Genomic DNA, 15,316 nt, shown 5'->3' on the forward strand with positions numbered 1-15,316 from the left:
ATAGTACTTTGTCCAGACCTCAATCCGATCAAAAACTTGAGATTTGTAGCCCAAGTATTTAAGGTGATCGTTTGGCTACGAGACCTTGTTCGTTTGTTTATGCAAATTGTGCTAATTCGATTAGATCAAAGAACCGGAGTTAGCAATCGAAGCAGCTCAGGAGAAAATAAAACCTACAACACTGTCTTTATGGAGAACCATATTCTCTGTGTAATATTAAATAAACATTCTTGTGGGTGGGCGTAACTGTCTAGTGTATCGAAGCTGCCAAAGGGCACTACACTAAGTTAAATGGAAGGGTAGTCGTGGAACTGAGTTATCAAATTGATCATAAACAGCATGGATGACTGGAACATACGTGCACTTAGTGATATTTTTATGCAGAGTGTAGCATGGCCAAATGGCTCAGATTCTAGGTGTTTTGTGATAATTAGGAACTTCCATCCCAAAATCTCACAAGTGTGTGTTTGTTCCCATTATAAACTTTTATTTGCACTCATCAAAACTAGTACTGAAGAATTCTGAGCCTGTACTTTATAAAGCAAGTCTTTCAAGTAAGGGCCAATACCAAAAACAGTCCACAAGTTTTGTCAGGTTAACATCCATACCTTTAGTCTAATTCACAGTATGGAAACATTGCAGAAAAAAGTTTATTGCCTTCAGTGAAATTGAATGATACATATTTTTTTAACGTTTGGGGTCCAATAAATCTCGTCCTTTAAAATTTAATCTCTAAGAACGGCACACGCAAAGGAATTATGGGCTTTTACGAATTCATGTGTCTGAGATCGTCAACGTTGTTTTCTTTTTAAATCGTTCCATCCTGTGGACACTAAGAGAGCCTTTTTAGCAATCCTGCTATGGGTTTGGCAGGGTGGTGAGGGACAGGGCCCAACATACCTGAAAAATTCCTGGAAATTTTGACCCATCTAGATTCAATCCCTGGTTCCCGGAGCCTTAACAGTTCGTCAGATCATCTACATCAATAATGTAATACAACAAGATCACATCTATTACTTGACGGTGCTCTGTGGTATTTTCTTCTCTCGAGTAGCACTCGAACAAAGAACATAAGAATTTTTGGCAATTTCAGAACTATCACCGAAGTAGTGTGCATATTAGTTTTTGTACGACTTCTCGGGGCAGCAATTCCCATATTACTGACTTTAATAATGCTTATCAATGTCTTTTGCATTCCCAAACACACTGGCTTTGATGAAATGTAACATTTTGGTAGTATCTATGTATTACTGAAATGTAAATGCTATTACAGTCGGTCGAATCGCCTCGACTTACTATTTCAGACGATGCAATATAAGAGAACGAGTTTTCCTCGGATGTGAAACTAGAAAAACGAAGAAGAGAACGGAAGAACCAACGTCGTCACAATTAGAGGTTGAAAAACTGTTTAGATACATACAACAAATAGGTAAGGTTAATTTTCCTTTGCAGTTTGTATGCAGATAAACTGAGTACCCATGCAGTAAAAACCCATTTCTTATCTAACGATTTATCGCTATTACTAACATTTTAAGCACATATTTACTTAGTAATTTTGCCGAGGATATCTAAAACAGAGATGTTATTGTCGTATTTGATTTACTTGCTTCATTTTTTAAACTAATTAAATTGATTTCTGCTCTCTAACATTACAGATTGTAACAATTTTTGAGTCGAAAGTACAACGAATCTCTGGCAGCATTTTCTAACCTGTAATTTGATGAATTAAACGGCATTTCGGCACCTCGACCATTACGATCTTGGCAATTTAATTATTGAAAACTTTCATATAATCTATTCATAATAGTTTGAGACTGCATTCTAGCAAAAAATTATTCTTTATTTAAAATGCAATGTATTTACAGATATATACAAGTTTATGCAAAATCCGAGTTTTGAATTTTTCAGAAATTTCCTTTAAAGAAAAATAATATGATTGCGTTAATGTAATGTAAAACTCCGGCATCGAACTTCTTCCGTAAATGTCTTTTTCTTTCGGAGTCGTTCGAATAAACGATCGTGAACGGTTTTCGAAACGGAGTCCGGGATCAGTCGTCTTCGTTGTCGTCCACTCTTCTTCTGACGTTCCTTTTTGCATCTGATATGTTTTTCCTCTTTTTGAAAGTGGCCTGGCAACTAGAGAATTCGGACGACAGGGAACCCACGGTCTTCTCCTTGAAACTCGTCGGCGGCTTCTCTTTGGGTACGGTGATGTTGATTTCTACGTGGTTGTCCGACTTCTGCGGTAACTGCAGGTCTATTTTCGGTTTGTCTCTAGAAGAAAGAAGTTTTATAAGTATTATTTAACACAAATGAAATAATTGCAAAGTTGAATCAATCTATCCAGAATCTGGATGTAACAATATTTAATTAAGTTCTCCCTAGAAATATTCTATAAAACTAATTAGTTTTCCTCATCTTGAAACTGAAATTCTAAAGAATACCCAGAGTCTTAGTGCTTTAAAGTAAATTCATATCAATGGGAAAATGACAAAATATGTGCTCTCTAACAAAAATTAATCCAATTGTAGTGAAACATCATAGTGAGATATTCATTTGCATATTCGGTCGACTTGAATGAATGGTCTGAGCTAAGGCATATTTGAAGTATGAACTGCAACAGTGTATATAAAGGGCGATTCTTTTGGACCAAACTTCCGGTGGAGTTTGATTGCACTTATTGTTGAGTGTAAACACTGCTTTGCTATTGAATTTGTGTCTACCAAAACTGTATGAGAGTTTGAAAGGGGATGTATCGCTCTACATTTGGGCTAGAGCGATGCGGCAATTAGACGATGTTGGTGCAAACTGGTCTCGAATGGCAAAGTCCAATGAATGGCCTAGGATGACGACAGAATGGGAAGATAGTGATTGTTTGAGCATGCATACTGGCACCAGAGTCGTCGTTAGGTGATTATGCGAGTTGTATTTATGCTTGTAATGCCGACTACCAGAGTGTAGGTATTGTCGAGACCGAGTGTGGTGGCTCTGGGCTCGATTGATGTGAAACAGTTCCGACTGGAGATAAATCGTCTTTGGTAACTGGTCCCGTTTTGAACTGGGTCCCGATTACCGGCAAGGATGTGCGTGGAGATATTCCAACCGTTGTCGGTATCCCCATTTTCACTGTCTACCGCTGTGTGGCCCGACGATGGGACTTGTAATCCGAGTTGCCGTTTTGTTCGACAGCAAGACCTGTGATATTGCTGTGCCACAAGGGTGCTGTTAACTATGTCAACAATGATCCAAGACTCATTGCGATACCGTTCGTTTCAAAGCACTCCAGGCTTACTCTCCGGCAAGACAGTGCCCCGTAATGCAGGACACACCTCACACAAATGTCTTTGTGGTCACGACATCCTTTCTTGCCCGGCCAGATCTCTTAACAATTGAGCACATTTGGGCCCGACCAAATGCTGCATGTGACTGTCTGGAATATTGACAACTTAGCCCACCAAAAGAATACTATTTGGCAAAAAATCCTTCGAGACACCAATAAAAAACATTAAAATTCTTGTTATAACTTTATGAAACAATGCCATGTCGGATAACAGCTGTATTTGGGCAATGTCTTATTGACTTCCTTGCTTAACATAGCTCATTCTCTGAATTTCAGAATAGTTGCATCATTTATTTTCCTATGCATGCACTCTACATTGTAAACGGCCATTTTGTATATTGAAAATATCAGTCATTTTCTATCAATATTATTTTGTATTTATAAACTTTTTACATAAATTATACAGGGAGGGTCATTCAAAAGTAACAACACACCAGGCAATGTTTCCACTGTACGGGCAATATTGAGTAGTGCGAAATTTACGGGGTTACAGTATAAATTGTCGTACAACAATTTATACCGTAGTCCTGTAAATATGGAAAGAATGCTTTGTTAACGACGTGCAAAAAGTACTTTTTATAATCAATAAAAACCTTAACTAAGTTATAACAAGAATTTTAATTTCAAAAATAAATAATTCAAAACCTTCCAGATTGTTTTCGAGAAAATAATGCCATATTTTGGTCAAAATTTTCAGAAACCGTAATCGGCAAACTTTTACTGAATTTGAATGTAAGAATATAACACGCTATTTTGATGCACATATTTCACAAGTACGTTAATTATTATCAATTGCATCGAGCGGCATCGTCTCACGGTAACTCGCTAGTCTCTATCTCTACAGCAGAACCATCCAATCACTACTATAACTTCAGTTTCCATGCACATTATTTGTTTAAACATCATTTGCATAATCAAAAACCCAAATTATCGAGTTAAAGTTATGGTAGTTTCCAACTGCTAATCTTTGCAAAAATTATCATTTGGTAGCTATACTATTGCATTTTTTGAAGAATAATTCGATTTATGTCTTTATTACTACTGAATTAATTAACTAATTGTAATTTTTCTTTCCTTTCTAAATTGTCGAAAATATGATCTTAAATTTTACAAGACTTTGTAACGATGACCCCCACAGACCGCCATTACATGACTTGACCTAATATTGGGGACGAAAGACAAAGATACTAAACATAACCAGTAAAAAGACAAGAACAATCTATTATTACTAGTTTGCATACTGGTACTCCGCAGTCTTACGGCATGTGTGGCTCGCATCCAAAGAAGGCCGTTTGCCACTGCTCTAAATCCAAATAAACCTGGAGTAACAACACTATAAGATATAATTCAACATATCTTTAAAATAAAATTATCAAATCTCCAACTTCTTATTTAATGTGTTAGTGTACAGTACATATAATAAGTATTTGGACGCCCAGTTGTACAAAATCTCTGTTAAATTTAATGTATCGGAAAAGGATGTACCTACCGTTTCCTCTTTTATAAACCTTATTTTATAGGTAACACTATTGTCATGCTAAAACAGGAAAGTGCTTTCTCCAAAATTATCTGGAATTTTAATATAAAACAGGGTCTTCGACCTTCTTCCGATAAAGGCCGAGAGCTGTAAAAGTAAAAGACGACTCTGGAAGCCAGGTACGAAAGATATATTGATATTCGGAAATAAGAAAATCTTTGATTAACAGTGGACTTAAATTAATGTAAAAAAACGTATGTGAGGTGCTCCGTGTCTGCAGTATGTTGTTCCGTCCCCAGATTTTTTGAAATCGGAGTACCTGGAGATGAAAAAGAAATCGCTGCCATTCGGCGAAGTTCAAAAGAAACAAAAGTTGACCCGGGCAAAGAACGTCGTCACCGGTCTCTCCAATGATGGGGAATAATACTTGTTAGTGACGAGTTGACCTGTGACAATTCTGGATCTGTCTACATCAGAAAACACCCAAAGAACTGTACAATAAAGCACTCGATGTCGGTAACAGAGTGGTTGATGTCGGGAGGCCGTGCATTGTTCAAAGGATGACAAACGACCCGAAAAGAAAATGCAATTAAGTGCCAAGATTTGTTTCCAGATGGAGATGTGATCTTTATGAATGACACCGCTCCAATAATTAGTTAATTATTAATTAGACAGGATTTCAAAATAATTTTGATAATAGTGTATATAAAACTCATAAGAAAAGACACTTACTCTTCTTTAACGACCGGCACCCATTTTCCGTACGGTTCCGGCTTCGACTGCGGTCCGACGATACTAAGATCCGAATTACAATTTGACGTTGTAGCAATATTCTGAAAATTGCAGCATTATTAATGGTTATTTACATAAAAATTTTAGTGCATCTTAGCAAAATTATACTAATATTCCTACTAACGTGTGTTTCGTCCTCGGGTGGTAGCGGAATAAATTTTTTTGGCGTCTTCCATTGAGATTCTGTAATCAATTAATTATATCAATGAAAAACTTTTAAAGCGTAAAATATACATTTAAAATAATTTATACTAGAAATTTTTAGGAAACAACCATTGGTCATTTAATGGAAAATGAAAAAGACCTCAAAAATTCCCGGTGACTTTACGATACTATTAATAATTAAATTCTGGTAGGTGTTAGGCACCATCTCTCATTCAATTTAATAATTATAATAAAATTAATAGAGAGATGGTGTTTAACGCCTACCTCTAGTACCAAATTACTCAGAATTTAATTATTAATAGTAGCAGTAGAGTAGCCCAATTCATTACGGCGTTAATTTAAATTATTATTAAACAAACATCGGGCTTTGAGATGTTTACGATGTAAAGTACTATTTTTTTTTTAGTATCTTAGGAAACCGACTATAATTACGGTCGGTAAAACTTCCGTTAACCTAACGGGTACTTTATGCGGATTCGAGATTAGTTTGCCAGGCCTGGGCTTTTAAGCGTGCACCGAAAAATTAGTAATAACAACGATAAATATCAAGTCAAATCAAAAGTTCAAATATATTTAATTAGCAACTAGAATGTACTACGTACAAGTATCAATAATCCAAACCAAATTTATTAACGAAAATCAACAAGTCAACCCGACAATAAACTCAGCTACTTAGCTTAACTTAATAGTAATTCCCCTTTGAAATTCGACAAATCAAATACTTAGAAACTATGAACAATATCTCTTACTAATTAAACGTCTATCCGTCACCCTCACTATACGAAGAAACTATTTCCTCAATCCTTTCGATATCGTCAATCGAACTCCTCTTTAACACCTTGGATCGTCCAATTATCAATCTGGACTTCTATCAGAAAATACTTCGCTTTCGAATCTACCTCGCTCTCACAGTCGCCTCGATTTGGAATTCGCCTCGGTTTGGAAATCGCCTCTCCTTCTTCGGTTAACGTACGGTTTTATACTGTGAGGTGACGTCACACTTGAGCTGGGTTACTCCCCTTATTTACATACTTAGTTGCTAACATTAACTTTCTTTTCTGGCAGCTTTAAGTTTCCGACAAAGCTTATAAACCGTTTACAAAATATTTATCATAATTTTCTGGGATGTTTAAGACGGTTTATCAAGTATTTCTCTACTAGTGATTGTGGGGACTCCCCCCCCATTTTTTTTCTGCGGACTGTTACTTCCGCCGGGCAGCGCAAGTGCGCAAGATTTTTCCTACGGCGCTTATTTCTCCGTGAGTTGTTTTATCTTCATTTTTCATTACTAACAAGAGAGTGGTGGGGAACCTTCGTCCTAAATAAACATAAACCCCAAACAAAAGATAATAAAACGGAAAAATAATAATAAAATAAAAATAACGTTCGGACTCAGTTCCTTACAACGATAATAATTAACTGTTACAAGTCAGTTTCATAAATATAACCACTTTTTGAGGGTAGGAATAGGTTTTATAAAAAATTATAAATGATGATAACGAGTAAAATCATAATAAAGTCGGACCCTACACAAGATAAAAGGGGTCATATGTTATATCTCCCCACCCACTCGACCTTTAACCACCAAAATTTAATACCATTAATCCCCCTAATATACAATCCCCCATGCAAAACTTCAGAAATTTTCGACAAAAAACACAGGAGTTATTAAGCTTCAAAGAGGGTGAACAAAATCATGCTCCCCCCCGCGCAAACTCGCTAACGTCAATACCATACAGAAAAATCCCCAAATTTTTTTGCATTTCTCAATGTTTCAAGGTCCCGAGTCCAAACATTGTATTCACGCAAAAGTGGGAAGAAAAAGTCTGATGAATTTTAAACAAAATAGAGAAAAATAAAACTACTCTATTAACATTTCCTTCCTTTTATTTATGAGTTCTCCCTTTTTTTGCAACTTCTTTGGCTATTTTTTTCATGTCTGACAGATTGCCAGTATGCTCCATTGTTGCTATCTCGTTGTTGTCGAGCAGAAGCGAAGCTGCCGAATTACTACACCTGCACCAACTCGGAGAGGAGAGAGAAATACGAAAGTCCGACAGATCGAACTTTCGAGGATGAAGGAAACCGGTTCGTATCTTGTGCATTACACGCAAGAATGCAGTTTCCCTCTTCGCATAAATGCATCACAAGCGCAAATTCTGATCTCAACAGTTCTGTTTTGCCCGTTTTTCCTCTTTTCGCATCTGCATAAACGCAGCTGTAAATATTTTATTGTCTATCTGTTTTTTAAATTTATTGTCTGTTCATGAAATTTAAATAAAATATAAAGATAATATTAGAAAAAATCATATAAAACGCTTAAAATTTACTCACTTCCGGTTTCGAGATTCCAATAGTAAGTATGACCTTTCCGGCGATCTGGCTTCGTACCAAGTTTTCGGCTTTAACGGTTTAGGGGGCGTGGGAGGTCTCTGCTCTTCGTTCTGTTTTGCCACGGCTTTCCGAGCCAATTCTTTTGTATACTCGTCGTGTAACGAAGGATCTTTTTCTACATCTTTTTGGAAAGCTTTCAATGCTGCCTAAGTTTATAAACTATTATATTTATTATTTCTTAAATATGTCACACTTAGATCTAAATGTTATGTTTAAATAAAGTTAAAAGAAATAGTCTATTATCGGAAAAAATTTACATAATGCACTTTTTATTAAAATAAATCTGGTAAAAACAGATCTGGTTGGGTAGCTTCCAAATTATATCTGCGAGGAATGACAGATCGATCATTAAAAATAGCCACTTCTTGACAGGCTCTGCATCAAAGACCATTGAGGTCGAATTGGTACGGGTTCAGACACATTAAGAACCGGATGGCATCTATTGTGTTTAATTTAGGAATCACCGATCTGAAAACAAGTGTATTGCATCGTTTGGGAGAAAAAGTAAATCCTTCGTGTATTATTCGGGGCAAATCGGGAAAAATACTAGAGATTATGATACGAACTGCAATTCTGTGTGATGCCGAATGCCTCCGGTTACTATCTATGGAACAATGAATACATAAATAAACTGATGTGATCCTCGTGCCACGGGACTTTCTCTGAATAGCATCCAAAAACAAGTATTTCGGCAAAATAACATTTGTCAATTTATTGTTTACATACGTGTTTACAGTGTTTTCATAATGGGCTTTGGCCTCTTCTGATCTTTCCAATTTATAATATGTCTCCCAATCACATCTAGGATATGACGAGAAGACGCATTAGAGATGTGCCTCGACCCATAGCCCAATTGGAGAAATTTACGAATGCTAGTTGAAGAAGCATGGATAAACATTTCATAAGAAGCAACTGATCGTTTAATTGAGAGCATGGCTGCTTGTGCCTAATGCATGTATCGGGTCAAAAAAGTAGCAACATATCTTATTAAATAAATTAACTAATATTTAATGAATTTATTTAAAAACATTATTATAGATATCCGAGTCAATTTTTATCGACTTCCACGCACTTCTTGGTGTTACATCTTTCTTTTGACAAGAAATCGATGACTAGCGGTAACAAACGAGCAAATATTTATTGCGATGTTGTCGCAATGCCAGGCTGTAATTTTTTATTATATTTTTAATTTATTTAATTTAAAATATATGCCCTCCACCTCAAATTAGTAGTGGCTTGTCCCCGTACCGGCACATCATACTTTTCCTTTAACAATAGAATCGTGTCGGTCATCTATCTAACATCCTTCGAAGGAAAAGTTTTGAATTGAAATAACATGACTTCCAGTTTGCGTACAGTTAATCGGGGCTTCCTGCCCCTAAGCTTTCCACATCTGGTCTCGGCGTTCGTCTATCTAACTCCGTTCTTGAGATTAAGGAAGAACAGACAGACGACAATGGAAATTTATAGGACTACAATTTTTTCAAATTGCAGCCCAATATGCAGTTTAGCGTTGCTCGGCAAATAATGCAGCAGGCCTATCTAATTATTTGCACAATTTGATTTGAATTTTCAAAACTACGTACTTGTAATAATAATTATTTATTGCTTCGTAAACTTTGCCGCGAATGGCGAAGGATCGCACGTGTGGAACTATAGAAACAATTGCTGGATGTTGGTTGTGTTTGACAAAAAAGAATCACAAATCATTTGTGTGTGTTGCAAGGCACACGTAATTCAGTCTAAAAGACGCCAAATGACTGCTCGATTACATCAGGTTATTGTAAAACTACTATTTAATAATTAAACGTAGAGTAATTTGACTAGAAGTAGATATCAGGTGGCATCTCTTGATAAATTTAATAATTAATCTAATCCAGCGAGCATTTGGCACTAATCTAAAAATTGAATTGAACTCTATTCTCTCCGTTTTATAATTATTTTTATTTAATTTTGCAAAAATATGGGCCAGAAATGGATAGAAATGAAAAAAATCTGGTCCACGAATACAGAAAGTTTAAGAAGCACCGATTTAGGAGCGTTAAATGCTAGTTTTATTGACGTATAAACAGGTAAAACCTGCATACTTCTTAAAATCTCAAAACTTAAACTAGGCAAAGATCCCGTCAGATCTAACTTTATAATTTAGAAATTGTAATTACCTCTTCGATTTTTTTCATATCCTTTTCAAGTTTCCTTTGCGTTTCATATTGCTTTTGTCCCTTCTTCCTCAACTAATTAAAAATAAATGTAATCTTAAATGAGAAAATGATATAAAAATAAAAATTATTAACTTCATCTTATTTTAAATTACATAGATCAAGTTTCTTCGCAGTAAACGAAATTAAATAATCTCCGATTAAAAGGGATTACGTACGTTTTTCTTTCGCCCGAGCTACCGAAATTTTGAATTTAAATGAAATATAAAATAAAATAGGAAGTTATTTAACTTTGTTATTGCTGCCAATCAAGTAAGTTTTATAATATTAAAACGGCATAATTTAAAAACAAGGAATTATCAAGTAATTTCTAACGATGTTAACTTCTACACCTAAGTTTAAACTTGACTAAGATCATCCGACAACGCAAGTCTTGATAATGCGATTTCCTATAATACAGAACGTACTGTACCCTCCACATTGAATGGGACTCTGCTGTATTTTTCGTTTTGTCTATTTAACTGTAACGATCTAACTTAACTATTGTATAATTTACTAAAGATAATTAAGTGACAAAGTAATATAATTTAACAGTAAGATTTTATATATGTATAACAATATATTACTTCTTTAAGCTTTTTTTTCACATTCTCTTGATGTCCTTTGCCTCTTTCGTGAAATTCGATACTCTGTAAAACAAGAACATTTGCTTTAAAAAAGTTTTCGTTGTGTATAAATCAACAATAAGTTCTTAATTATAATTTATAGAAAAATTTGGTACATCAATCTAGAAAGTTAACTGAAAGTAACTGGGTTAAAACTGAAATAATTACATTAATTAACGATTAACAAATTTTGAATTATAGATACAGTGATACCTCGGTTTTCGTCAATAATCTGTCCAAAAACAATCGGCGAAATCGGAAACTCAGGCAATTATTTCCATATGAATCAATGTAAATTCAATTAATTTGTTCTAGACATTCCAAAATACGTACCAAAAACACATTTTATAGAGAATTAATATAGTGTTAAATACTAAAAGCAATCAAAAATTAACATAAAAGACTAATTAGAATAAAGATAAAAGCATTAAGATTAAAGAGAAGATAATTAGCATTAAGATGAAAGCAATGGAATTGTTTGGCTAGACACACAGGGTAATGTCTTGTCTTACAGAAGCTAGTTGGACATGAACTTCTAGCCTATATCGCCCCGTGGTAAAGTGTGACGTAATTGTCATGTAATAGTAGTTGTATGTGTTTATGATGGTCGTATCGAGGGGAATAATGCCTTCCGGGAAATCCATTTAAGGGTAACTGGCCCCTGTTAAGGTGTTACAGACGTGGAGAAAACCCGGAAAACTTCACGTGGCCAGCCCGCCCTGGCGAAGTGCGAACCCACGACTGAACTACCAGTGTTCAGGAAATGAAACCGTTAGCCAATGATGGACCGTTGCAGGGTATTGTTCACACAACGAGAAATAATGCTACACTGTGCCTGAAAACACGTGAGTCGCCCTTTGTTTTCGCAAAATTAGCAGCGAGGTCACTTGAGCATGCGGACGAAATCCAAGGTATTACTGTAGATGTATCATCATCTAATACCAAGTGGGTGATCATCATCCGGGCAACAGAAACTTAAAAATATTTGCACACTTAGCAAGCATACGATTTTGCAGATATTATTTATTTATTGTAAATATTGGTAAAATATACACAGTGAAACCTCAGTTTGCAAACTTAATTCATTCCTAAAAGTTGTTCGGAAACCGATTGTTCTCAAACCGAAACAAATTTTTCCATAAGAAACAATGTAAAATGGATTAATACATCCGAGTTTTTATGTTAGAAATAACTGAAACTCTGTATAACTGTTAGATTATGAAGCTGATAACTTGCTGCAGAAATTATTTTGTGCACAAATAAAAAGACAAGACAAGACAATGGAAATGCAACATAACTTTCTAATTCATTCAGACTACAGACTAAAACAAGCTGCAATATTCCTTGTTAAGTAAGAATCTTGTTCTGTAAACAAAACAATATCTCATAAACTAAACAACATATGACTGAATCTGGTAGGTGCAGAGAAGACACATTACAGGATTTTTCGGAATCATCAAATTGAGGAACGGCAATTACGTGCATTATAATTACACGTGAAAAATCAGCAGAAAATCGCCACCTTATGCATGTGATTACAGGTTAATCTACATTCTCATACCGAATGTGTGCTCAATTGTCGAGTGGCATATTTTAACAAAAAGTAACCTAATACTGAAAATACGGAAAAAATAATAACCGGAAATAAAAAAGTAAACGGCTCGCTGCCCCGCTGTTTACACGAGCTACATCACAGCGGTTTACAGTTTAAATTAGAATAAGGTTTGTTTTAATATAATACAATAAGCGGTGCTTATATTTTATTTGTTATTTTTCTCACGTGAAATATAACATACATTGAAATAAGGAAAGACCACAGAACAAACATCCCACCAGGAAATTGGGAATTTTCAGTGGGCCAGTTCACCACTGGTAGAGTTTCTTTCGTGTGAGCTTACTACATAAAAAATTCTGAATGGAGAACAAATTGTTCTGAGAAAGAATATATTACAGATGTGCCTGAATAGGCTCAAAGTAAAAATAAATAAATACATACGATAAAATAAACTAAAATACATCAGTAAATAAATAAAGATCCTACAATGTATCGATTATTGCGTAATGACAGAACCGATAGATCCATTTTTACACTCCGGGAGTTTACACAATTCTCATAATGGACAGCAGAAGAAAAAGGAATTATGTTATTTAGCGGCAACTATAAGATTATTAACAGTGAGAATCAAGGAACGTAAAAATGATATCAATAAATCCAACTAAAGCATGGAATTAGCGGCCGACCCCCATTGGTTTCTGTTCTACGAAACAATGCCGAAATAATACAGAATGCAAAAAAAAACAACAAATAAAACATGCAGAAGCATGGCACATCTACAAGGCTATTGAAGGAACAGGCAATTAATTTCAAGGATGTTAATGTAATTGTGGAAGTGTAGAAAGCTTTGCTGCATAACACTAATGACTGTTGTTTAATTATTATTTTATTTATTAGCCTTTAAAAATGTTCTAAAAAATGGTTAGGCATTTTTAGAACGTTTTTCCCAAAGAAGATCGTTTAAAGCGATCGAAAATGTTAGAATAAAATTATATATACTGCATTAAAAGATTTTTGAGTAAATCTTTTTATATACACATAAACAAATGGCACGGTCCATTGAAAGCTTGGCCCAGGGCCAGGGAGTAGAGCAGATCCCTTTTGTCTTTTATTTTTTGAATTAATGAAATATGTAGAATGTTTATTAATAAATAGCATTCTTAAAGATATTTTTGTTAATAAAAATAATAATCATTTATAAGGGAAGAGACCATTATGGTCCTTAAATTTTCTGCAGGCATGAGAAAAATCTCCAGCTCCTCTCACAGCCTACTAATCTGGGGGTTAACCTAGCAGACAGATAGACAGATAGATAGTCCCTACTGCTCCAGGGACCTGAATCAAATCCAGATGAGTAAAAAAAAAACCCCCCAGAATTTTTTAGGGTTTTTCCCATCCGTACAGATAAGTCAGGCACGTCTCTCACCATCTGTCTTGGCTGAAAACCATAACAGGTTTGCTAAAAACATCCTCTTAGTGCACACAGGGCAGAGAATTGAAAAAATAAAAGATTGTCCCTCTTGACGGCCTTGCAAAGAAGATGCAAGAATAACTTCTATCAACATTGGACTTTAGTTATTCAATGACATTCTATCAATTAAATTATTTGTTTTAATTTGTGGTAATATTGCAGATGTATATGACACTGTTGGGACCTTAACAGAGCTGTAGAGCATGCCCATAAGAACAAACAGTCAATGGAAAAATACCTGTAAATGGTGGCAGTTCCGACTGCCATCTCGTTTGCGGACGTCACATTTGCAATCAAGTTGTTTTAGGCACAGCAATTGGTGCCCATAACAAATAAATTCATTAACTTCTACCAACAGAAAACTGGTTTTTAACTCGAACCAATACTACTGTCTATTCTCCACACTCCACGTCGGCAAAGGCTCACTATTGCTCGCCTCAACCAACAATCTACGGGTAGTCGTGCACTTCGGTGCTCACTATCGCTCGCACCTTGACAACCGTGCGGGAGGGAGTCCCCACATCTCCCTAAAACTACGTAACGTCGAGAACTCCACAAACGGTCAGGTGGGCCACTCAAAGCCGGCACAGTCTCCCAGCCGAATAGTTAAACGCGAAAGTCTTAGCAGAGCGTGCAGCACGACTCCCGACCCCGCTCGGAATTAGGCCGATTTCGGGGGTTTATATCTCACAAAACATCACACGTAGAGATACGGTTTCTTTGACTTTTTTGCTCCTGTAGGCTTGCTCTGCAGCTCTATTAAGGTCCCGACGGTGTCAATCACATCTTGTATCTTAAATCTTACCCCCCAGAAAGGTGGAGACTTAAAAAGTGTAAAATGTTTATGATATTGGTATTATATTTTTAAAATATTAATTGTGTTCTATCTACATTCAAAAATGACTTACAACTCTATTATCGGCAAACCAACATTTGCAAAATTCGCAAAACTTCCGGGGAAGAGATTTCCAATATTCGGACCTGTGTAAAATAAATTAATACTTAGTCACATACACACGCATCTCGAATATATTTTAATATTAAAGCTACTTACATTGTTATAAATAGAAATTAACTTGTAAATTTCAACATACGGTTTCCGCCGTGTACCTTCGCCACAGTGTTGCCACCTTTTCTATTCTGAATTTAAAAAAAAAAAATAGTTTTAAATATTTATAGTAATGAATAGAATTTAAATATTTTGTTTTAATCATTTTATTCTCCTGTTGAATTGTTTTAAGCTTATAGATAGAGCGGTTCTCCTAAATTTGTGTTATTATTATTATTATTATTTATTT

General features: G+C 35.4%; 1 protein-coding gene across 1 annotated transcript; it reads right to left on the reverse strand.

The window, feature by feature from the left end:
• Positions 1 to 1,819: 1,819 nt before the first annotated feature.
• Positions 1,820 to 15,158, reverse strand: LOC136972020 (WW domain-binding protein 4). Its single transcript, XM_067266572.1, has 8 exons — positions 15,073 to 15,158; positions 14,927 to 14,999; positions 10,954 to 11,016; positions 10,331 to 10,402; positions 8,109 to 8,314; positions 5,735 to 5,792; positions 5,550 to 5,650; positions 1,820 to 2,274 (listed from the first exon to the last, which is right to left on the reverse strand). Coding segments are annotated over exons 1-8 (801 nt in total). The 5' UTR covers positions 15,075 to 15,158; the 3' UTR covers positions 1,820 to 2,048.
• Positions 15,159 to 15,316: the final 158 nt, after the last annotated feature.

Source organism: Centruroides vittatus, unplaced genomic scaffold (assembly GCF_030686945.1).
Source record: "Centruroides vittatus isolate TY-2023 unplaced genomic scaffold, ASM3068694v2 contig_2747, whole genome shotgun sequence".
Lineage (NCBI taxonomy): Eukaryota > Metazoa > Arthropoda > Arachnida > Scorpiones > Buthidae > Centruroides > Centruroides vittatus.

Excerpts from the sequence above, each read along its gene's own strand:
- LOC136972020 (XM_067266572.1), bottom strand. Across the intron at positions 11,017-14,926 it reads GGTTTGCCGATAATAGAGTT|AGTATCGAATTTCACGAAAG; the intron begins GTAAGTCATTTT and ends CTTGTTTTACAG. Across the intron at positions 5,651-5,734 it reads CCACCCGAGGACGAAACACA|AATATTGCTACAACGTCAAA; the intron begins CGTTAGTAGGAA and ends TGCAATTTTCAG.